Genomic DNA, 26053 nt, shown 5'->3' with positions numbered 1-26053 from the left:
GAAGCCCGCACCGCTTTCCCAGCCTTTTTGTGGCCACCCAGCAGGGCTGTCCCTGGAGCCCACAGCCGGCCACTCAGCCTCTTCGCAGCTGCCCATTCAGTTCACGGCATGACTGGGGGGCAGAGACTAGAGGTCAGCTGACTGGTGAGGAATGTGAAGTGGGAGGGGCTAGAGGAGACCCTATCTCCTGATTTCGGCATAGGTGTCACTGCTACGAGACACCACAAAGTCAGAGACACAGTGAGTAAAACTACCTGTGATTATAGTTGCCATTAAAAGTCCCCACTACAGTTCTCAGATCAGCAGATGACCTTGATTAAGAGCACCTAAGTTGGCTGAGCAGAACTCCCCGCCAACATTGTCACTCATCTCATCCCCCCCCCCACCAAGGAGTAAGAGAAGGAATAAAAATATAGAATACGTGGAAGGGAGAGGAAAAGAGGGGGAGGAACAGAGAAAAAGGGAGAGAAAGAATAAGCGAAAGAACAAGAAAGATGGCTAGAAAGAGGGATGGGGGGGAAAAAAACAAGAAATTAGGATAGAGAGAGATAAAAGGGAAAGAAAGGAGAACAAAGAGAAAGAGTGGTACATCCTATAATGTACCATAAGGGGTTTTAATATTGTATGAGTGGAAGGAACTAAGGGAGCACTAAATATCCGTGGGTTAGGGGTGCAAATTACTTGTCTTGCCTTGGGTGCTGACAAACCATGCTATGAAAATAATTTTACGGTTGGGGGTCTCCACGACTTAGGAAATTTTATCAATGGGTCACGGCACTAGGGAGGTTGAGAACCACTGATCTAGAATATAGTGTAAAGTAGTAATTAATAATATTCAATTACAATAGGAAGAGGGGAAGCAAATCCGCTAGTCCTAGCACTCTTACCTGTGGATATGTGGTATGATGGTGGTAGAACATATATAGTAATGTTAATGATGGTAGGGAATAATCAGGGGTGAATGTAGCATCCCCACGGGAGCTGAGGAGGTAACCAAGCGGCGGCATGGCAAGACAATACAGGATACCGTAGAAAGATGGGTAGTAGGAAGGTTCCCCTTTGATTTCCAACATGGTAGTGTAGAATAACGCATAAACCCAAGATAGCTGTAATATAGTAAAAATAGGTGTATAATTGTAAGCAAAAACGGTATTGTTGAATGACCACACGGTGGAAGATAGAGTGTAGGATAAGATGAAGCAACAGTTGAAAGGGCATAAGGAGACCAGATCACTGATAACAGGGGAACCAGTGGGACGGGAAAAAAGAGAAGAAAAAGCCCACCACAACCACCAAGTAAACAGGGTGAATGGACAGTGCATAGCAGTGAATGTGAAGGTAGGCAAGTAGATGGGGGTAATAGAGGCATGGTGCAAAGAAGTAAGAGTCCGTGGTTACCTGAGATAACATATTATCAGCCAGCCAGCCAACGAGGTACCCCCAACGTCACGCTAGGACGTGCTGTGAGGGAGGAAGGAAGCAGCCCACTAAGGCGACTAGCGCCTATATAGGCAACTTTCGCCTCCGTCAGTATGCACGCCAGATGGAAACAGCGTCATGTCAGCACGTGACGTCAGATAACACCGGGCGTGCTGACGTGCGGGGCGTGGCATCGACGCACAGCGGACACACGCCCACGATCCCGTGACTGATGGATCAGGGGGATCGGGGGATAGCAACGGTGCGCGTCGCAGCTCCCGGGGATGGAAAGGATCCACCCCCGGGTGTTGACCTGGAGAGCTATATGACTAAGATAAAACAAAGATATTCCAAAATAACAAGTAATTATAATATAGTTACTAGGCACTTGACACAAGACCACAGCAATGGTAAATATGATAATTAGTGTGTGTTTCCATCCCTATCAATATTTGAGACAAAAGGTTTAGGTTGGGACTTTATATGAGACCATGACCATCCAGTACACAGGTCTCCACCCCTATATATATGAGAAAAATGAGGGAAAATTGGGGGAAAGGGGACAATTGGGACTTTATATGAAACACAACACTAGGGCAGGCTGAGTCATCAGGTATAGAAAAAATGTAGGATTTATTGATACCACATGAAAACACAAAGTGCAATAAATGATACTAACATATAATCACTAGATATGGTACAGAGTAGGTAGAACATGGCAGTAAGACATATTGTAGTAACATAGTAGCATGTTAAACACTGTAACATAGGTAAATTACAGTTTCATCAAAATTACACCCAACATGTGTGTACATAGTCAATATTGTATTAAGATCACACTGATGGCTAAAACACTAAAATGCCCATGGTAAATGCATATTTGTTGTGACATGTCAAAAAGTTGTGAATGTTCAGTTGTAATGCTCGACGCGTTTCGTGGAAGTTTGTCCACTCATCAGGAGCAGCTATTTGGAAATATCTAGAATATAGTGTAAAGTAGTAATTAATAATATTCAATTACAACAGGAAGAGGGGAAGCAAATCCGCTAGTCCTAGCACTCTTACCTGTGGATATGTGGTATGATGGTGGTAGAACATATATAGTAATGTTAATGATGGTAGGGAATAATCAGGGGTGAATGTAGCATCCCCACGGGAGCTGAGGAGGTAACCAAGCGGCGGCATGGCAAGACAATACAGGATACCGTAGAAAGATGGGTAGTAGGAAGGTTCCCCTTTGATTTCCAACATGGTAGTGTAGAATAAAGCATAAACCCAAGATAGCTGTAATATAGTAAAAATAGGTGTATAATAGTAAGCAAAAACGGGTATCATCCAACAAGATATAGAACAAGAACTAGATATTTCCAAATAGCTGCTCCTGATGAGTGGACAAACTTCCACGAAACGCGTCGAGCATTACAACTGAACATTCACAACTTTTTGACATGTCACAACAAATATGCATTTACCATGGGCATTTTAGTGTTTTAGCCATCAGTGTGATCTTAATACAATATTGACTATGTACACACATGTTGGGTGTAATGTTGATGATACTGTAATTTACCTATGCTACAGTGTTTAACATGCTACTATGTTACTACAATATGTCTTACTGCCATGTTCTACCTACTCTGTATCATATCTAGTGATTATATGTTAGTATCATTTATTGCACTTTGTGTTTTCATGTGGTATCAATAAATCCTACATTTTTTCTATACCTGATGACTCAGCCTGTCCTAGTGTTGTGTTTCATATAAAGTCCCAATTGTCCCCTTTCCCCCAATTTTCCCTCATTTTTCTTATATATATAGGGGTGGAGACCTGTGTACTGGATGGTCATGGTCTCATATAAAGTCCCAACCTAAACCTTTTGTCTTAATTACAATTCTTGATCTAATATTTCACAGCAGGGCCCTGTGAGGGCTTACAGTGTTGTGGCAACAACAACACCTAAGGCCACAATTTCTGATGAGTATATAGGGCAGGCCCCTACTTTCAAACATCCAACTTACAAACGACTCCTACTTGCAAACGGAAGGAGACAACAGGAAGTGAGATGAAATCTACCCCTAGGAAGGGAAATTCTCTCCTGTAAAAGTTAATATGGGAAAAAACATTTCTCCTTTCCACTGATGCTTTATCACCAATCCTTGTTTCACTAAAACCCCAAATTCTCTAAAAACATTTGTCATTGGGACAGAAAGTGAGGTGAAATCTTCTGAAGAGGAGGAAAGACAGCAAAACAAATGTCACAGGGGTGATAACCCTTCCCTATGTTTTCCAAAAAGCTTAAAATAGATTTTTGGGCTGGAGCTAAACACGTTAAAAATGTACCCGTTCAAAATGACAAACAGATTCTACTTAACAACAAACCTACAGTCCCTGTCTTGTTTGCACCGCCTGTATACTGCTGTTCAGAGTATATAGGGCCTGGGGGCCCCAAGCCTTTCCTTTATTTAATTTAGGTGCGGGGTTCCCCTTAATATCCATACAAGACCCAAAGGGCCTGGTAATGGACTGGGGGGTACCCATGCCGTTTGTCTCACTGATTTTCATCCATATTGCCGGGACCTGACATTACATTAAAGCCGTTTTTAATGACTTTTATTCCTTTAAAAATGTAATTTTGTGCAGGGACTGTTCTACGCATGGGAAACACGCGCCACTTTACAGGCATACTATAGACACACCCCAGGTACGATATTTAAAGGAATATTTCACTTTTTTTTTTTTTTTACTTTAAGCATCATTAAAATCACTGCTCCTGAAAAAACGGCCATTTTTAAAACTTTTTTTTGCATTGATACATGTCCCCTGGGGCAGGACCCGGGTCCCCAAACCCTTTTTAGGACAATACCATGCAAATTAGCCTTTAAAATGAGCACTTTTGATTTTGAACGTTCGAGTCCCATAGACGTCAATGGGGTTCTAATGTTCGTGCAAATTCGGCTCATCCCTAGTAACCACTAACAGGTAACAACTAAAAAATTGAAAGTGTCGCCTATGGAACTTTTTAAGTACCATAGTTTGTCGCTATTCCACGAGTGTGCTCAATTTTACACTGCACATTATACAAAAAAAATCAGGCTAACTTTTACTTTTTTTTTTAATTAATTGGTGTATTTTTCCAAATAAATTGCGTTTGAAAGATCGCTGCGCAAATACGGCGTGACATAAAGTATTGCAACGACTCCCCATTTTATTCTCTAGGGTCTCTGTTAAATATCTATATATAATGTTTTGGGGTTCTAAGTAATTTTCTAGCAAAAAATACTTATTTTAACTTATAAGCAACAAGTGTCTGAAATAGGCCTGGTTTAATTGTTTTCCAGCTCAAATGTTGGAACTAATATCCTCCAGAACCTCCAGAACCTTTATTAGCTTAGTTGCCCTTCTTTGTACTCGCTCCATTTCCAGCACATCCTTCCTGAGGACTGGTGCCCAGAACTGGACAACATACTCCAGGTGCGGCCGGACCAGAGTCTTGTAGAGCGGGATAATTATCGTTTTATCTCTGGAGTTGATCCCCTTTTTAATGCATGCCAATATTCTGTTTGCTTTGTTAGCAGCAGCTTGGCATTGCATGCCATTGCTGAGCCTATCATCTACTAGGACCCCCAGGTCCCTTTCCATCCTAGATTCCCCCAGAGGTTCTCCCCCCAGTGTATAGATTGCATTCATATTTTTGCCACCCAAATGCATTATTTTACATTTTTCTACATTAAACCTCATTTTCCATGTAGTTGCCCACCCCATTTATTTTGTTCAGATCTTTTTGTAAGGTTTTAGCATCCTGTGGAGAAGTTATTGCCCTGCTTAGCTTAGTATCGTCCCCAAATACAGAGATTGAACTGTTTATCCCATCCTCCAAAGTAGTAGATGAGTAGTGCAAACAAATGTATTATAAACCAATCATAGTCCATAAATCACTGAGATTAAATAACAACAAGTTCATGAGTGGGCACACAGTTCTACAGAATATTACAGAAATTCATACACTTCCTCTTTATTGTGGCATTTCTAAGTTCCTAAAACTGAAATGCAGTATGTGGCAACACCTTATTTTAGGAAGTTCCTAAATATAAAATCAACATATATCGAAGATGAAGACTGAGTAGGGCACAGAATCGGGTTTGTCTGCAGCCTGCAATGAAGGGGGGTAAAAATCTGGAGAGAGAACCAGGTAGGTTGTAGATGTGATCATTGATAAATATACTGAGGGGGGGAGGGGATAGGAATGGGGTCACTTTGACATAGTTGGCCAGCAAAGGGATTAATTTAAAGCATTTGGCTAGTGAGGGATCACTTTGATTTAGTTGACCAGAAAGGGCTCATTTTAACACAGTTGACCAGGAAGGGATTACTTTGATGCGGTTGGCCAGAGAGGGATCACTTCATTCAGTTGGCCAGAGAGGGATCACTTTCATTCAGTTGGCCAGGTAGGGATCACTTTGACGCAGTTGACCAGAGAAAGACCTCTTTGATGCAGTTGGCCAGAAAGGGATCACTTTGATGCAGTTGGCCAGAGAGTTGCACAGTGTTTAAGCAACATGTCCATGTTGACATGCTAGTCGCTGGACCCCTGTATTCTCGTCTAGAGTTTTTCTTTGCTTTCAGTAATTCCCACCATCTTCTAGATTGCTCCCAATGTGTCCCAGCCTGCTTCCAGCCTTGTGTTCCCAATGTGTCCCAGCCTCCTTCCAGCCCTGTGCTCCCAGTGTGTCCCAGCCTGCTTCCAGTCTTGTGTTCTTCGGTTTAATATATTTTATTGAGAAGAATGGCATTGTAGAAAGAAAGAAAAGGAAATAACAATGCTTATTAACCGTGACCTGCATATACAGAGGCCACCCGAATTTTGTATTACCACATGCCCTCTTGTGCTTCGGCAACTGAGAAACAAGAGACTGCACAAATGAAACGTAGTGAAATATTTGCTATCAATGCCAATCTTTACATAATTAAAAAAAAAAAAGGAGAGAAAGAAATGAAAAAAAAAGAGAATAAAGAAATTGATGAATGAAGTAAAATTAGGAAAAATGATAGCATCCTAATAATCACAAGAAAGATTACAGCTGAGATGATTCCAGAAACTTCACCCACGGTGCCCAGACTTCCCTAAACTTAAAGTCATTGTTATTTGCTGTGGATATTAGCTCTTCCATCTGCATTATGTGGTTCATCTCTACTATCCATTCCTGTATTGTTGGTGTTATTGGAGATTTCCAATGTCTTGGAATTAAAGCTCTTCCTGCCATCAAGAAAAATCAAAATATTCCCTTTATAATTGACTTAATTGATCCCGGGATCAGAGAAAGGAGCGCTACCTCCGGAGACTCCTGACACTTTTTGCCGGTGACAACATGACTTTAAAAATTAGTTTAAAAATAGCCGACCAAAATGGTTTTATATTCGTGCAAGACCACCACAAGTGTAATAATGTGCCACTCGATTCACAACATCTCCAACATAGGTCAGACATAGCTGGATTAATATTGTTTAATAGGACCGGGCAACGATACCATCTTGTCAAAATCCTATAGTTGCGTTCCTGTGAATAAGAGGATAAAGTACCACTTGCCTACTGGGCACTTAATAACCCTCTTCCTGCCCAGACCAATATTCAGCTTTTACAAATAGAGCTTTCTTTTGGTGGTATTTAATCACTGCTGGGTTTTTTATTTTTTTGCTAAAAAAAAAAAACGAAAAAAGACTGAACATTTTGAAAAACAGTTCATAGTTTGTTATAAAATTTTGAGAACAGGTAATTTTTCTCCTTCATTGATGTGCGCTTATGAGGCTGCACTGATGGGCACTGATGGGCACTGATAGGCTGCACTGATGGGCACTGATAGGCGGCACTGATAGGCACTTATAGGCACTGATAAGGTGGCACTAATGGGCACTGATCGGTGGCACTGATAAGCACTGATGAGACGGCACTGATAGGTGGCACTGATGGTTGGCACTGATTGGCACTAATGGTTGGCACTAATGGGTGGCACTGATGGGCACTGATAGGTGGCACTGATAAGTGGCACTAATGGGCACTGGTAGGCACTGGTAAGTGACACTGATAGGCAGCACTGATCGGTGGCACTGATGAGGCACTAGTGGGCATTAAATTTTGGCACTGGTAGGCACTGGTAGGTGGCACTGTGGGCACTGGTAGATGGCACTGGTGGCTACTGATAGGTGGCACTGGTGGGCATTGATGAGGCAGCCGTGGCTCTCTGTGTGAGGGACTGATGTCCCTCTGACAGAAGCCGATGATCAGCTTTTTTTTCACCTCACACTGACAGTGTGAGGGGAAAGAAATTACAGATTATCGATCTTCTGTTTATATCACGTGATCAACTGTCATTGGCTGACAGCTGATCATGTGGTAAGGGGCCGGGATTGGCCCCTTACTCTGATCTGTGATTAGCCGAGTCTCATAGACTCGGTGATCACAGAGCGTGCCTCGCGTGACCCATGGGGGCATGCATGCAGCTCATGCACAGGAGGATGTCCATGGACGCCCTCCCTGCAATTAAGGGCCACGCTGTAGCCATCTTTCGGCTATAGCGCGGGCAGCAATTAGTTAAAAATGAGAGAGAACACTTTTTCCCAGTCTTCAAGGGCCACATTTTTACCTAGCTCCCAGTCTCGGACATAGAAGGGGCGGTTGGGAAATGTGTGCGATAATAAAATGCCCTATGTTTTAGATAAAGCATGGGGGCATTTTGAGTCAGAGAGGCACAACTCCTCAAACTGAGTTAAGTCCCCACAGAGACTTGACCTATTCAGCTCTTTATAAAAATTGCGTAGTTGAAAATATTGAAGCCACCCACTCAGTCTTGTGTTCCCAGTGTGTCCCAGCCTGCTTCCAGCCTTGTGTTCCCAGTGTGTCCCAGCCTCCTTCCAGCCTTGTGTTCCCAGTGTGTCCCAGCCTGCTTCCAGCCTTGTGTTCCCAGTGTGTCCCAGCCTCCTTCCAGCCTTGTGTTCCCAGTGTGTCCCAGCCTCCTTCCAGCCTTGTGTTCCCAGTGTGTCCCAGCCTCCTTCCAGCCTTGTGTTCCCAGTGTGTGCCAGGCTGCTTCCAGCCTTGCGCTCCAATTGTGTCCCATCCTCCTTCAAGCCTTGTGTTTCCAGTGTGTCCCAGCCTGCTTCCAGCCCCATGTTTTTCATAGTGTGTCCCAGCATTCGGCCAGCCTTGTGTTCTCAGTGTGTCCCAACCTGCTTCCAGCCTTGTGCTCCCATTGTGTCCCATCCTGCTTGAAGCCTTGTGTTTCCAGTGTGCCCCAGCCTTCTTCCAGCCCCATGTTTTCCTAGTGTGTCCCAGCCTTCAGCCAGCCTTGTGTCCCCAGTGTGTCCCGGCTTGCTCCCAGTCTTGTGCTTCCAGTGTGTTCCAGTCTGCTTCCAGTCTTGTGCTTCCAGAGCCTCCCTACCTGATTTAAACCTTGTATTCCCAGTATGTCCTAGCATGCATTCCATGTTGTGTTCCCAGTGTGTCCCTACCGGATTCCAGCTGCTTGATCCCAGTGAGTCCCTAACTGCGTTCAGCCATGTGTTCCCAGTATGCCCTAGTAAGCTTTGCTATTTCCTTCAATCTTATCTGCTGCCTTGTGTTACCTGTGCTCCAACACTGCCAGAGAGTTGCAGCAGTGCAGTTGCAATCTGCTTGGGTATCACCTGTAGAACAATCTCTCTACCTCTAGATGTTCAGGTGAAGACCCGGACCTTTTAAGGGCTCTCGGTGTTGCGAGGCAAGCAGATTATCCAAATATGTGTCAGCTCTGTGACTTTGGCCCATCTGCACCTCAACCAGTCCTGGTCATCTACTCCGACCCTAGTGGAAGATGAGTCTTAAGTCATGAAAGTAACAATACAATTAAATTCTAATGATCCCAAAGTTGTCCTGTTAAATGCTTCAAATGCCTAATTATACATTGTTATGTAAGTCAATATATTATAGTATGTATCATTGGCGCCAGTAACTTTTACAATTCTCCAAGAATAAATTCCCGATAGGTCACAATAAATGTCGATAGTATCATATTTCAGAAAAGCTCCATCTCTTATTGTTAAAATGCTGTGTAGAGCGCCATTATATCTGAATTACATCACCTGAAAATCCTCCCTGGTATCTACAATATCTATATTAAGGTCTGTGTTCTTCTTCAGGGCGCTCTTATGAGAAAAATACGTATCGCAATGTGGATCTTCATTTAAAAAGGATGAATACATCAACAGCCGAAGGTAAGTTATTATAATGAGGGGTATCCTCTTAATCTATTATGGACAGCTGAGGACCCGAGTCTTCATTTATAGGACACATGTCTACTAATACTAATACTGCTATACTGGATCTACCTATCAGAAATCACTTTTTACTATATCTGTATTGAGGTAATAAAAAACAGCACCTCATTGGTTGCCCTGATTTTATACCTAAATATGATATACAAGGTGATATACAGTATATCTATATATTTTGTGGGAAATTAGCTCAAGTGTAGAGATCATAAGGACTCAGTCCACTCACGAAAGCTTCTTATAAGGCCTCTTCCTGACCACCTTTATTAAAAACACAGGGGTTACCCTGGTAGGGGGTATTCAGAATTGTTCAGCAAACAAACACTTATTAGCAGCTTCCTGGTTTGTTTTTGCAGATCTGTTGCACTGGCCTCAAACATAGACTCTTATCTGTTCCTCCAGACAGTACCCTCTAAAAATGGACACGTGTTTCTGGCTGCCCCCTTGCAGTCATATGGACTCCTTAGGGAAGGCCAGTCTCTCCCAAAACAAAGTAGGATTGCACAAGCTGGTTGCTCAAAAAACATGGAGCCAGGATTGGAGAGTCCATCCCTCATAAGTCTCTACAAAGTCTCCGGGCTCCAGGACCCAAGGGGGGTTTTTCTAAACTCTGAGGAAACTGGAAATCCAGTTGCCTCCATATGACCTACCCCCCCCCCCCCGAGCCCCTCAACCTGCCTGGGCAAGAACCCTGGGTGAGAAAAAGTCTTTCTCACACTGTGATAGAGTGTTGTACTGTCACTATATATATATATATATATAGTGACAGTACAACACTCTATCACAGTGATACTTAGTTGAAGGAGGTGCAAAACTATGCATGAAGCATTGCCGTCCATTGCTCCTCCTTGGAAATTGACCAGCCCAATGGAAATCCCAAAGTTCCCACAATGCACACATACAGTAATATCCAAGCTGCTACCACCGACAAATGACAGGCTTGTGGGAGACCTTAATCCTGACACTCACAATTAGAGATAAGGGTTCAAGTTTATAGCAATGCAGGTTTTGCCCCGAACTCTAGCTGCTTGCGTTTCAGTTAACAGGTCAACTAAATGACTTGTTCACCCACCCACTGCAGTGAACCTCCTGATTCACAAGGAAGGTGTTCATTAGCAGCAGTATTACTACTGCCACTAATAAGTGACAGCTTCCCATTCAGGTCTGTGGTTTCCAGAACACAGTGGCTGTCAGGGGTTAAGCAACCAATGGAGCATCCCTGCCCCCATTCATCTGAATGTGAATAGTTGGACTGGGGATATTAGCAGATGTCATTCACCAAATATCATCACGTGGTCATATTTGCTCAGTGATGTCAGCAAGCATCGTCGACGTCAATGTTTCCATTCAGCTGAATAGGGATGCATCATTAGTTGCTAGGACACTGGGGGTCACCAGCATCCAAGAACCACTATGCTGTCATTGAAGCTTTGTTGTCATTCCCAGTAAGAGGATCAGTGGGAAAAAAATCATTGTGGGACATTTACTTTGTGGGACTTTCTTTTGGACATTATTTTTGGGCATGATAGGACGTTATTTTGTAGACATCTTGGTGCATAATTTTTTTTGGACGTTGTGGGATATTATTTTTTTGGACATCAAGGGACATTATTTTTGGACATCGTGGGACTGTTTGCAGACTTTGTAGGACACATACTTTTTGGACATCGTTGGACATTATTTTTGGACATCTTGGGACATTATAGACATGTGCATTTCGTTTAGTTCCGAATCGAAATTCGGACGAAATTTTCATTATTCGGACATTCGGATGCATCCGAAATACCGAATTACAATACTAACGAATTTGAACGAATCCGAAATGTTTTGAGTCGAAAACCCACGGACGAAATTCGAATCGAATTCGAAACCAAATTCGAAATATATTCGATTCGAAAACAAATTCGAAATCTATTCGACTCGAATTAGAAAAAATATAAATTGATTTCTAAAAAAAGAATACAATAAAATAGAATATAAAATAATAAAACAATAGAATAAACATAAAAGAATTGTAAAGAACAGAATAGAATTTATTAAAATACAACAGAATATGACCATCTTCTGAAATTCGAATTTCGAATAGTATAAATTCGAATTCGAAAATAGATTGGAAAATAACAATTTATATATATATATATATATATATATATATATATATATATATATATTCAAATTCATTCTATATGAAATTCGAATTTCGGAAAATGTTTTTATATATATATATATATATATATATATATATATATATATATATATATATATATATATATATATATATATATATATAACCATTTTCTGAAATTCGAATTTCATATAGAATGAAAAAAGAAAATAGACTAGAAAAACAATAGAACAGAATAGAATAAAATATAATATATATATTAGATTATTTTCTGTTCTATTGTTTTTCTATTCTAATCTTTTCTATTCAAATTTGAATTCATTCTATATGAGTTTCGAATTTCAAAAGATGGTTATATATATAAATATTTTATATATATATATATATATATATATATATATATATATATATATAAAACCATTTTCCGAAATTCGAATTTCATATAGAATGAATTTTTAAAAGAAAAGAAAAGATTAGAATAGAAAAACAATAGAACAGAATAGAATAAAATATAATATATATATTAGATTCTTTTCTGTTCTATTGTTTTTCTATTCAAATTTGAAAAGATGGTTATATATATAAATATTTTATATATATATATATATATATATATATATATATATATATATATATATATATATATATATATATAAAACCATTTTCCGAAATTCAAATTTCATATAGAATGAATTCGAATTTGAATAGAAAAGAAAATAGACTAGAAAAACAATAGAACAGAATAGAATAAAATATAATATATATATTCTATTGTTTTTCTATTCTAATCTTTTCTATTCTAATTTGAATTCATTCTATATGAATTACGAATTTCAAAAGATGGTTATATATATAAATATTTTTTATTTATATATAACCATTTTCCGAAATTCGAATTTCATATAGAATGAATTCGAATTCGAATAGAAAAGATTAGACTAGAAATAGAAAATAGACTAGAAAAACAATAGAACAGAATTGAGTAAAATATAATGTGTATATATATTATATTTTATTCTATTCTGTTCTATTTTTTTTCTATTCTAATCTTTTCTATTCGAATTTGAATTCATTCTATATGAATTTCGCATTTCAATAGATGGTTATATATAAATAAATATCTAATATATATATATTTATATACATGTATATACATATAAAACCATTTTCCCGAAATTCAAATTTCATATAGAATGAAATTGAATTTAAATAGAATAGAAAATAATATCTTAGAAAAACAATAGATTAGATCGGGAAAAAAAAAAAATATATATATATATATATATATATATATATATATATATATATATATATATATATATATATATATATATATATATATATATATATATGTATATATATATATATATATATATATATGTATATATATATATATATATATATATATGTATATATATATATATATATATATAACCATTTTCTGAAATTCGAATTTCATATAGAATGAAATCGAATTTGAATATAAAAGATTAGAATAGATTAGAAAATAATAGAAAAAAAATCATAGAAAAACAATAGAGAAGATCAGGAAAAAAAAATTATATACATATAACCATGTCCCGACATTCGAATTTCATATAGAATGAATTTGAAAAGAAAAGAAAATAGACTAGAAAAACAATAGAACAGTATAGAATAAAATATAATATATGTATTAGATTCTTTTCTGTTCTATTGTTTTTCTATTCTAATCTTTTCTATTCGAATTTGAATTCATTCTATATGAATTTCGAATTTCAAAAGATGGTTATATATATAAAATTTCCGAAATTCGAATTTCATATAGAATGAAATTGAATTGAAATAGAATAGAAAATAATATCTTAGAAAAACAATAGATCAGATCAGAAAAAAAAAAAAAATTATATATATTTATATATATATATATATATTAGAAAAAAAATAGTACAGAATAGAATAAAATATCATATATAGATATATATCTATAGATAGATATATATCTATAGATATCTATAGATATATATCTATAGATATCTATAGATATCTATAGATATATATCTATAGATATCTATAGATATATATAAAAAAATAATATTTTATTCTATTCTGTTCTATTTTTTTTCTATTTTAATCTTTTCTATTCGAATTTGAATTTATTCTATATGAATTTCGCATTTCAATAGATGGTTATATATAAATAAATATCTAATATATATATATATGTATATACATGTATATACATATACATATAAAACCATTTTCCCGAAATTCGAATTTCATATAGAATGAAATTGAATTTAAATAGAATAGAAAATAATATCTTAGAAAAACAATAGATTAGATCGGGAAAAAATATAGAATGAATTCAAATTCGAATAGATCAGATCAGAAAAAAAAAAAAAAAAAAAAAATTATATATATATATATATATATATACACATATATATACAATATTTTATTCTATTCTGTTCTATTGTTATTCTATTCTATTCTTTACTATTCTAATCTTTTCTATTTAAATTTGAATTTATTCTATATGAATTTCAAGTTTCAGAAGATGGCTATATGTATAAATATATAATATATACACACATATATATATATGCAATATTTATATACCGTATTTATCGGCGTATAACACGCACCCCAATTTAGGAGGGAATTTTAAGGGAAAAAAACTTTTAGGAGGGAAGTTGAAGGGATAAAAACTTACATTTAAATGCCCATCATTGCAGCCTTCTCAGTGCAGCCTTGCCCCAGTGCAGCCATGTCAGTGCAGCCTTGTCAGTGCAGCCTTGTCAGTGCAGCCTTGTCAGTGCAGCCTTCCCCAGTGCAGCCTTCAAACCTCTATCCCAGCTAACCTGGGCTTCAAAATCGCCAACCGCGATTTGAAAATGGCGCCGCTGGCGCCTAAATACACAGAGCCGGTCCTCGGCTCTTCCCGGCGGCTCTCGTTCACTTTCGGCTCCACTTGTAGTCCCGAGCGGAGCTATCCGAACCTAGCCGTGTAGGTTCGGATAGCTCCGCTCGGGACTACGAGTGGAGCCGAAAGTGAACGAGAGCCGCCGGAAAGAGCCGAGGACCGGCTCTGTGTATTTCGGCGCCGGCGGCGCCATTTTCAAATCGCGGTTGGCGATTTTGAAGAATTGACAGCTCGGGATCGCAGGGGATCGGCGTATAACACGCACCTGCGATTTTCCCCTGATTTTCAGGGGAAAAAAGTGCGTGTTATATGCCGATAAATACGGTATATAGCCATCTTTTGAAATTTGAAATTCATATTGAATGAATTCAAATTTGAATAGAAAAAAATAGAATAGAATAGAGTAACAATAGAACAGAATAGAATAAATAATAATATATATATATAATTATTATTATTTTTTTTGTAAACGCTATAACTTTTGCGCAAAGCAATCAATAAACGCTTATTGTGATTTTTTTTTTTACCAAAAATATGTAGAAGAATACGTATCGGCATAAACTGAGGAAAAAAAATGTTTTTTTATATATTTTTGGGGGATATTTATTATAGCAAAATCTAAAAAATAATGCGTTTTTTTTTAAATTGTCGCTCTTATTTTATTTATAGCGCAAAAAATAAAAAACGCAGGGGTGATCAAATACCACCAAAAGAAAGCTCTATTTATGGGAAAAAAAGGACTTCAATTTTGTTTGGGAGCCACGTCGCACAACCGCGCAATTGTCAGTTAAAGCAATGCAGTGCCGAATCGCAAAAAGTGCTCTGGTCAGGAAGGGGGTAAATTCTTCCGGGGCTGAAGTGGTTAAAGACTTGTAGTTTTATTAGCTGTTTTTTTTTGACAGGGGCGCAGTTTCAGTGCTTGCCATAGGTGCCATTTTCACTAGATACGCCTCTGGGAGACACAGAGAGAGAGAGAGAGAGAGAATGTAATCATTTTTATTCACCGATGACGGATGCAGTCTGGGGTGCGCTCAATCCCTCTCACAGCTTTTACTGCCATGGTGACCCGAAACCATGCAGCGTTCTTCTGGTTTGCTGAAGAGGAATATTATCTGAATATTATCTGAATATTATCAAATTCGAAAATAGAAATATTTTCAAATGCGATTGAAATATTATCGAATACGATTGAAATAATTTCTAATACAGTTGAAATAATTTTGAATGCTGTTGAAATATTTTCGAATGCGGTTGAAATATTATCGAATCTGATTGAAATAATTTTGAATACAGTTGAAATAATTTCGAATGCGGTTGAAATATTATCAAATTCGGTAGAAATATTTTCGAATGCGATTGAAATATTATCGAATATGATTGAAATAATTTCTAATACAGTTGAAATAATTTCGAATGCTGTTGAAATATTTTCGAATGCGGTTGAAATAATATCGAATCCGGTTGAAATATTTTCGAATTCGACCGATTTTCGAATTCGGTCGAAAACTAAACTGATTTGAAAAACGAATTTAATGAATTTAACGAATCTAACTAAACTAAATTAATTAAATAACAAATTAAAACGAAACGAAACTAAACAAATTTTTTCATTTTGCACATGCCTAGGACATTATCTTTTAGACATCATGAACATTATTTTTGGACATTGTGGGATATTATTTTTGGACATTAAGGGAAATTAACTTTTAGACATCATAGACATAATTTTTTAAACATCTTGGCACATTATTTTTTGACAACATGGGACATTATTTTTTTGGACATAGTGGGACATTATTTTTTGGACATTGCAGGATATTTTTATTGAAAATCACAGGACATTAATTTTTGGACATTGTGGGACAATATTTTTTTAGACATCGTAAGACAATATTTTTTGGACATACAGTAGTAGGACATGTAGTAGACATATGGTAGTAGGACATGTAGTAGACATACAGTAGTAGGACATGTAGTAGACATACAGTAGTAGGACATGTAGTAGACATACGGTAGTAGCACATGTAGTAGACATACGGTAGTAGGACATGTAGTAGACATACGGTAGTAGGACATGTAGTAGACATACGGTAGTAGGACATGTAGTAGACATACAGTAGTAGGACATGTAGTAGACATACGGTAGTAGGACATGTAGTAGACATACGGTAGTAGCACATGTAGTAGACATACGGTAGTAGGACATGTAGTAGACATACGGTAGTAGGACATGTAGTAGACATACGGTAGTAGGACATGTAGTAGACATACGGTAATAGGACATGTAGTAGACATACGGTAGTAGGACATGTAGTAGACATACGGTAGTAGGACATGTAGTAGAACATGTAGTAGACATAAGGTAGTAGAACATGTAGTAGACATAAGGTAGTAGTGTATGAACCAGAACCTACGCTCTCATTTGACTATATCATGATAATGAAATAACATGATGTGATATGTACATTTACAGTTATAGTGGAAGATTATTATATGATAGATGTGATATAAATATAGATATATATACAGTTATAGTAGAAGATTACGGATTTGTATGCAGGGAACGAGCACACAGATGATCCGGGATGAATATAAAATGTCTTTACATGAGATAAGAATTCTGGAGGATTATTATACAGGCTGATACACGCAGGATTATTCACTATCCTCTCTGTCTGTAGAGATTCCGGCTGCCAAGAATAAACAGCACCGGGTGATACTGATCCTGGGGATCCTCCTAATATTGGTCTTCATTACTTTGGTCACCCTCACGACTTTCCTGTTCATTTCCTGTGAGTATCTCTAATATATTGGGATATTGTGGTTTGGATTTGGCATCCGAACTTTGATTAAGTTCATGAACTTACCCCTTAATCAGAACCTGGGATGTCCAGCTCATCACTAACTATCAGGAAAAAAAAAATATATAAAAGGCAAATATAAAAAAAATGTAAATCTGTAAATAGCATTAAAAAAAAAAAATTTTGAGTGAGAAATTGGCTGGTTTTTGCCCTTTTTAACTTCAAGAGACTGTTGGCCTCTCACTCCCGGGTTAAGCCCCATTCTGTTTTTTTCTAATCTTTCGAGATGGTCTTTTCAACCAATTGGAGACCCTCCCCTCTATGTCTCTCTACATCCCTATATCTTCCCATTTATATCTCTATCTCAGCTACAAGGCGGTAATCCTTGCACCCATCACTTCTTTGAGTTGTGTCTCCGAACATTTGTCCTTATTTTGCAAAGAACCATTTCTGATTTTAGAAAAGGACAAGGTGGTGCTGAGGCCTAGGACTTCTTTTTTGCCTAATGTAGTGCCAAGGTTGCGTTGCCGTCCCTGCCTATGTTTGCATGATCAGGGCAGGGACCCCATTACAAGGAAGAAAATACATTTTTAAATAAAAGATATAAATAATTTTTTTTTTTAATTCATAAATAAATAAAAAATAAGTGTAAAAAGAGTACATACCTACCACAACCAGACAACCTCTAGTTTATAACAGCAACATTCCAGATCCAGACTGCCTCTGGTCATTTGCCTATTGAAGGAACATTTGAGGAAGAGTTTCTTATGGTCATAGTATTCTACCTGAGAGGATTTCTCCCTCTGTATTCATTACTGGTTGCCCTTCCCACAGGGGGAAGACTTTTTAATATTTGCCTAGGGCTAAGGTGACTACTACCTTCCTGTGCAGAACCTCTGACTCTTAATTTAGATCTGTCTGACAATTAAAAAAAAGATTGCTTAACCACCTCAATGCAGGGCACTTAAACCCCCTTCCTGCCCAGACCAATTTTCAGCTTTCGGTGCTCTCACACTTTGAATGACCATTACTCAGTCATGCAACACTGTACCCAAATGAAATTTGTGTCCTTTTTTCACACAAACAGAGCTTTCTTTTGGTGGCATTTAATCACTAATGTTTTTTTTATTTTTTGTGCTATAAATAAAAAAAGACCGTAAATTTTGTGAAAAATTGCCTTTTTCTTTGTTTTTGTCATAAAATTTAGCAAATTAGTAATTTTTCTTCATAAATTTTGGCCAAAATTTATACTGCTATATATCTTTGGTAAAAATAACCCAAATTAGTGTATATTATTTGGTCTTTGTGAAAGTTATAGAGTCTACAAACTATGGTGCCAATCACTGAAAATTGAAAACATCTGATCAGGCCTTCAGTACATCAGGTGTATCTCATTTCTTGAGGTACTAACAAGTCAGAAAAGTACAAATACCCTCAAAATGACCCCTTTTTAGAAAGTAGACATTCCGAGGTATTAAGTAAGTAGCATGGTGAGTTTTTTTAACTTGTAATTTTTTCCCACAATTCTTTGCAAAAGGAAGATTTGTTTTTTTTTTTTTCAAAATTGTCATATTAACTGGTTATTTCTCTCACAGAGCATATGCATACAACAAATTACACCCCAAAATACATTCTGCTACTCTTACCGAGTATGGGGATACCACATGTGTGGGACTTTTACACAGCCTGGCCACATACAAAGGCCCAACATTGAAGTAGCACCATCAGGCGATCTACGAGCATAAATTGCACATCTCATTTCTCAACCACCTATTACACTTTTGAAGGCCCTGGAGCACCAGGACAATAGAATTGCCCACAAACTGACCCCATTTTGGAAAGCAAACACCCCAACGTATAATCTATGAGGCATAATGAGTCTTTTGAACGGTTATTTTTTCCAGATGTTTTTGGAAAATGTGGAAAAAAAATGAAAACGCATTTGTTTTACACAAAGTTGTCCATTTATAAGATATTTCCAACACATAGCAAATACATAGCAAAAATGACACCCCAAAATACATTCTGCTACTCCTCCTGAGTATGGCGATACCACATGTGTGGGACTTTTACACAGCCTGGCCACATACAAAGGCCCAACATTGAAGTAGCACCATCAGGCGATCTACGAGCATAAATTCCACATCTCATTTCTCAACCACCTATTACAATTTTGAAGGCCCTGGAGCACCAGGACAAAGGAATTGCCCACAAAATGACCCCATTTTGGAAAGCAAACACCCCAACGTATAATCTATGAGGCATAATGAGTCTTTTGAATGGTTATTTTTTTTCCAGATGTTTTTGGAAAATGTGGAAAAAAAATGAAAACGCATTTTTTTTTACACAAAGTTGTCCATTTATAAGATATTTCCAACACATACCAAATACATAGCAAAAATTACACCCCAAAATACATTTTGCTACTCCTCCTGAGTATGGCGATACCACATGTGTGGGACTTTTTCACAGCCTGGCCACATACAAAGGCCCAACATTGAAGTAGCATCATCAGGCGATCTACGAGCATAAATTGCACATCTCATTTCTCAACCACCTATTACACTTTTGAAGGCCCTGGAGCACCAGGACAATGGAATTGCCCACAAAATGACCCCATTTTGGAAAGCAAACACCCCAACGTATAATCTATGGGGCATAATGAGTCTTTTGAATGGTTATTTTTTTTCCAGAAGTTTTTGGAAAATGTGGAAAAAAAATAAAAACACATTTTTTTTACACAAAGTTGTCCATTTATAAGATATTTCCAACACATAGCAAAAATGACACCCCAAAATACATTCTGCTACTCCTCCTGAGTATGGGGATACCACATGTGTGAGACTTTTACACAGCTTGGCCACATACAGAGGCCCAACATCCAAGTAGCACCATCAGGCGTTCTAGGTGCATACATTACATAGATAATTTCCTGGCAACCTATCATTTTTGAAGGCCCTTCATATTTCTAACACATAGCATGTACATACCAAGAATTACAATCTAAAATAAATTCTATTGCGGAAAGGATAAAAAAAAAGTATTACCTGTGCTTTTAGTAGTGCCCACAGAAGAGAGCACTGGTCCAGGCAGCAGTCAGGGATGTGCTTAGCGACAGCAATAGTAATTATCCAGGCAGCAGGCAGGAATATTGTCTATAGTCAGCACAAGGATATTGTCAGCACAGCCAAAGCATTTGTCCATAGAAAGTGTCCTGGCAGAGACAGCCAGCACAGCCATAATATTGGTCCTGGTACACTGTTACCTGCAGACACTCATTATTGTACCGCTCTCCAGCCCTTCATAAACATACTGCCTCTTGCTACAGCAAATTATTTGTATAGTCCAGGTAGCAGGCAGAGGTGTGGTCCGTTCATGTGGCATCCGGAAAAACTATTCTGGAGCCCCTCACATATGTGAGACCCCTGTGTACTATAGTAGCAGGGCAACAGATCAGTCCAAGCGGTAGGCAAAAGCATAGTCCATAAAACAGGCCAGGGTCAGTTAACGTGCAAGCAGTCCAAGCGGTAGGCAGAAGCGTAGTCACAAAACAGGCCAGGGTCAGTTCATGAGCAAGCAGTCCAAACGGTGTGCAGAGGCATAGTCAAAACAGGCCAGGGTCAGTTCATGTGGAAGCAGTCCAAACAGTAGGCAGAGGCATAGTCAAAAAGCAGGCCAGGGTCAGTTCACGTTGAAGGCAGTGGCATGGTTATTTGGGGAAGCATGGAAAATGATCAGCGAAAATGGGGAAAATATGGGCTAATAATTTAGGGATGTATGATACAGTTCAAAGCATTCACCAATGCAAAGGCCAGGTTGGGAGGGACACTGGGGACAATGGAAGCTGGTATCTTTTCGAAAACCTCTTCTGCTGCACATGCGACATCTTTTTTGCCGTCTTCGGCCTGCTTCCGATAGTAGAATGTTGTAGTGGCGTTCATGAAGTCGGCTAACAGCATCAGAACGAAGTCCTTCTGGGGGGGGGTCTTTGTTGATAGATGAGGGACGTGACTACTACTTCTATGAATTTTAGGAAGGGGGCGGGGCTTTCTGTGGATTTTGTGTAGACTATGTAGGAATTGTAAATGGCCAAATGGATTAGATAAATTGCTACCTTCTTGTACCAGAATCGGGACCTCCTTATTGACAAATAGGGCTGAATCATTTGGTCATTGAAATCCACCCCCCCATGTAGAGATTATAGTCTTGGACACATGTCGGTTTTTAAATGGGACCTCGTCTTCGCTGAACTACAACTGTAGTGTCATCATGAATGGTGGACATCATGTGCACGTTCCTGTTATCCTTCCACCTCAAGGAACAGCACTTCATTGCATCTCAGTGTTGCTCTTTCCCCCCTTTGCAGCTTTTTGTTCACTATGGATTGTGGGAAGCCCTTCCTATTTTTTCTTGAGGTTCCTCAGGCCAGGGTTTTTTCGATATATAGGTGTCTGAAAAGGGGCAGGCTGGTATAAAAGTTGTCCAGGTATATATGATAGCCTTTTTTCAGAAGTGGGTAAGCCAGGTCCCATACGATTTTTCCAGTTGTGCCCATGTAGGCCGGGCACTCAGGGGGCTGGAGCTGGGAATCTCTTCCTTCATATAGATGTCCCGTGGCTCTCTCACACAGCTTGTAAAATTTGACTCCGTATTTGGCCTTTTTGCTAGGAATATATTGTTTTATTCCTAGCCGGCCTGAAAATGGTACCAGGGACTCATCCACACATATATTCTTCTCGGGGACATAGAGTTCTGCAAATCGTCATCTCATATCGGGACCTGGACATTGCGGCAGAATACATGGGCATATGGTGGATGTGGTTGGTGGACCAATAGGTATGTCCTTCATTTTTTTTGTAAGCCCCATATTTAGGGTGAGGCCCAAAAACAATTTAAACTCCTCCAAATTCAAATCTCTCCACTCAAACGGACGGGCATAAGATGATTGGGGGTTGCTGGCAATATACTGCTGGGCATACAAATTTGTCTGGTCTACAATGAACTGCAGCAAAGTGTTGGGCAAAAACAGGTGAAAAAAATTGATCTCTGTGAAATTTTGGGTGTTGGCCTGCACACCTGGCTGTGCTGTGAAAGGGGGAATAATTGGTGATCCCGAGTTGGAAGGCAGCCATGTTGGGTTGGCAAGACCATCTGGCATGTATGTAGCGGCCCTGGCTCTTGGGGGACGTGACACTCCAGTAGTTGGGAGAGTTGAATTTCCTGTGCTGGTACTCAGGTGTGATGTGGCAGCACTGGTACTGGGCATTTGTGCGCGGGGCCTATCTCTGGTGGCAGGACTGGTACTGGGCCTTTGTTCCTGGGGCCTATTGCTGGCGGCAGCACTGGTACAGGGCCTTTCTTCCTGGGGCCTGTTGCTGGCAGCAGCGCTGGTACTGGGCCTGGGAATATAATCCTGGTTGCTGGCGGCTTCCTGGTTTCCAGAGTGTCGTGCCCTTTTAGGAGGGACCCATTCTTCATCCGAATCATTGCTACTCTCGATCGGTTCAAATGCCGAATTTGATTCGAAATCAGAATTGGGCTCTGATGAGAACTCCTCGGTGCTCTCATCAGTCATAGAGAGGATCTGGAACGCCTCCTCACTAGTATATCCTCTTTTGGACATGGCTGTGTGGCGGGTAGCTGTGCGACGGGTGACAGATGGGTGGCAGGTGACGGTCACTGATGGGCTGTGCGATGGGTGGCAGGTGACGTTCACTGAGAGGTGATGATGGTGTGATGGGCGATGGCCACTGATGGGTGACAGGCAATGGTCACTGATGGGTGACAGGCCACGGACGGTGACGGGTAATGGTCACAGATAGTTGACAGGCGACGGTCACTGATGAGTGCAGGTGCACTGCTGATGATCACTGATGGGTGACAGGGCACAGTTACTGATGGGTGACGGGTGACAGGGCACGGTCACTGATGGGTGACAGGCCACAGACGGTGACAGGTGATAGTCACAGATTGTTGACAGGCGACGGTCACTGACAGGTGACGGTCACTGATGGGTGGCGGGTGCAGCGCTGATGGTCACTGGTGGGTGATGGGTGACAGGGCACGGTCACTGGTGGGTGACGGGTGACAGGGCAGGTCACTGATGGGTGACAGGGCATGGTCACTGGTGGGTGACGGGTGACAGGGCACGGTCACTGGTGGGTGACGGGTGACAGGGCACGGTCACTGGTGGGTGACGGGTGACAGGGCACGGTCACTGGTGGGTGACGGGTGACCAAATGGATTAGATAAATTGCTACCTTCTTGTACCAGAATCGGGACCTCCTTATTGACAAATAGGGCTGAATCATTTGGTCATTGAAATCCACCCCCCCATGTAGAGATTATAGTCTTGGACACATGTCGGTTTTTAAATGGGACCTCGTCTTCGCTGAACTACAACTGTAGTGTCATCATGAATGGTGGACATCATGTGCACGTTCCTGTTATCCTTCCACCTCAAGGAACAGCACTTCATTGCATCTCAGTGTTGCTCTTTCCCCCCTTTGCAGCTTTTTGTTCACTATGGATTGTGGGAAGCCCTTCCTATTTTTTCTTGAGGTTCCGCAGGCCAGGGTTTTTTCGATATATAGGTGTCTGAAAAGGGGCAGGCTGGTATAAAAGTTGTCCAGGTATATATGATAGCCTTTTTTCAGAAGTGGGTAAGCCAGGTCCCATACGATTTTTCCAGTTGTGCCCATGTAGGCCGGGCACTCAGGGGGCTGGAGCTGGGAATCTCTTCCTTCATATAGATGTCCCGTGGCTCTCTCACACAGCTTGTAAAATTTGACTCCGTATTTGGCCTTTTTGCTAGGAATATATTGTTTTATTCCTAGCCGGCCTGAAAATGGTACCAGGGACTCATCCACACATATATTCTTCTCGGGGACATAGAGTTCTGCAAATCGTCATCTCATATCGGGACCTGGACATTGCGGCAGAATACATGGGCATATGGTGGATGTGGTTGGTGGACCAATAGGTATGTCCTTCATTTTTTTTGTAAGCCCCATATTTAGGGTGAGGCCCAAAAACAATTTAAACTCCTCCAAATTCAAATCTCTCCACTCAAACGGACGGGCATAAGATGATTGGGGGTTGCTGGCAATATACTGCTGGGCATACAAATTTGACTGGTCTACAATGAACTGCAGCAAAGTGACGGTCACTGATGGGCTGTGCGATGGGTGGCAGGTGACGTTCACTGAGAGGTGATGATGAGATGGGCAATGGTCACTGATGGGTGACAGGCCACGGACGGTGACGGGTAATGGTCACAGATAGTTGACAGGCGACGGTCACTGATGAGTGCAGGTGCACTGCTGATGATCACTGATGGGTGACAGGGCACAGTTACTGATGGGTGACGGGTGACAGGGTACGGTCACTGATGGGTGACAGGCCACAGACGGTGACAGGTGATAGTCACAGATTGTTGACAGGCGACGGTCACTGACAGGTGACGGTCACTGATGGGTGGCGGGTGCAGCGCTGATGGTCACTGGTGGGTGACGGGTGACAGGGCACGGTCACTGGTGGGTGACGGGTGACAGGGCAGGTCACTGATGGGTGACAGGGCATGGTCACTGGTGGGTGACAGGGCACGGTCACTGGTGGGTGACGGGTGACAGGGCACGGTCACTGGTGGGTGACGGGTGACAGGGCACGGTCACTGGTGGGTGACGGGTGACAGGGCACGGTCACTGGTGGGTGACGGGTGACAGGGCACGGTCACTGGTGGGTGACAGGTGACAGGGCAGGTCACTGATGGGTGATGGTTGCACCGCTGATGGTCACTGATGGCAGTCTCTTATGTGACTTTTATGGGGTGACTGTTGGGTAACAGATGACAATTGGGGGGGGCGATGGGACAGGTGTGGTGTTGGTGCAGACACTACAATACATAGATCCAGGGCTGGACTGGGACAAAAATTTGGCCCTGGACTTCACCCAGACTGGCCCACTTTGACAGGTCTCTCCCATGCTGGCTTGCCACCCAAGCCCCCCCCCCCCACTAGCTATTAGCCGTTCTACATTATTTCTCTTATAGGCAGTACCAGTGGGGAAGCTAGACATTATTTCACCTGGGGCAAAGAATCAGTTTGGCGCCCACCCCCCCAATGGAACAAGATTAGGCAGGAAAGTGAGGCCGCCCTCCTTCCAGATCGTATGATGAGCTTCTAAGTGTTGACTCCTGAGCATCATGTCTGTATTCAGGCGCTCTGCATAACTAGCCAGGGAGAGGAGGTGAGCACTGCGGGGGGGACAGAGGACTGGAGGGAGGCAGCGGTCCACTGTCACTGAAATCGGCCCACTGAGCCATCGGCCCACCGGGAAACTCCCTGTAGTCCCAATGGCCAGTACATGCCTGCATAGATCTGTAACTCACTGCTCCTGGCTCTTCTCTCCTCACACTGGAAACGGTGTGTGAGGAGAGAAGGGCTAGTAACAGCTAGTGACAGCTCTTTGTTTACAGTTAGTGATCGGCTGTGAATGGATCAC

The 26053-nt window shown here is 40.4% G+C and overlaps 1 protein-coding gene across 1 annotated transcript in view; it reads left to right on the top strand.

The window, feature by feature from the left end:
* Positions 1 to 5505: 5505 nt before the first annotated feature.
* Positions 5506 to 26053, top strand: part of LOC141134936 (C-type lectin domain family 10 member A-like) — a 66588-nt gene continuing 46040 nt past the window's right edge. The window contains exons 1-3 of the mRNA XM_073624369.1: positions 5506 to 5611; positions 9589 to 9663; positions 17432 to 17542. Of these exons, the coding sequence (XP_073480470.1) occupies positions 5578 to 5611; positions 9589 to 9663; positions 17432 to 17542 (220 nt within the window). The 5' untranslated portion in view covers positions 5506 to 5577. The remainder of the gene's footprint in view (positions 5612 to 9588; positions 9664 to 17431; positions 17543 to 26053) is intronic.

This window comes from Aquarana catesbeiana, linkage group LG03 (assembly GCF_042186555.1).
Source record: "Aquarana catesbeiana isolate 2022-GZ linkage group LG03, ASM4218655v1, whole genome shotgun sequence".
NCBI lineage: Eukaryota > Metazoa > Chordata > Amphibia > Anura > Ranidae > Aquarana > Aquarana catesbeiana.
Note: the sequence above shows the minus strand (reverse complement) of the source record. Positions and strands in the feature narration are given on the sequence as shown.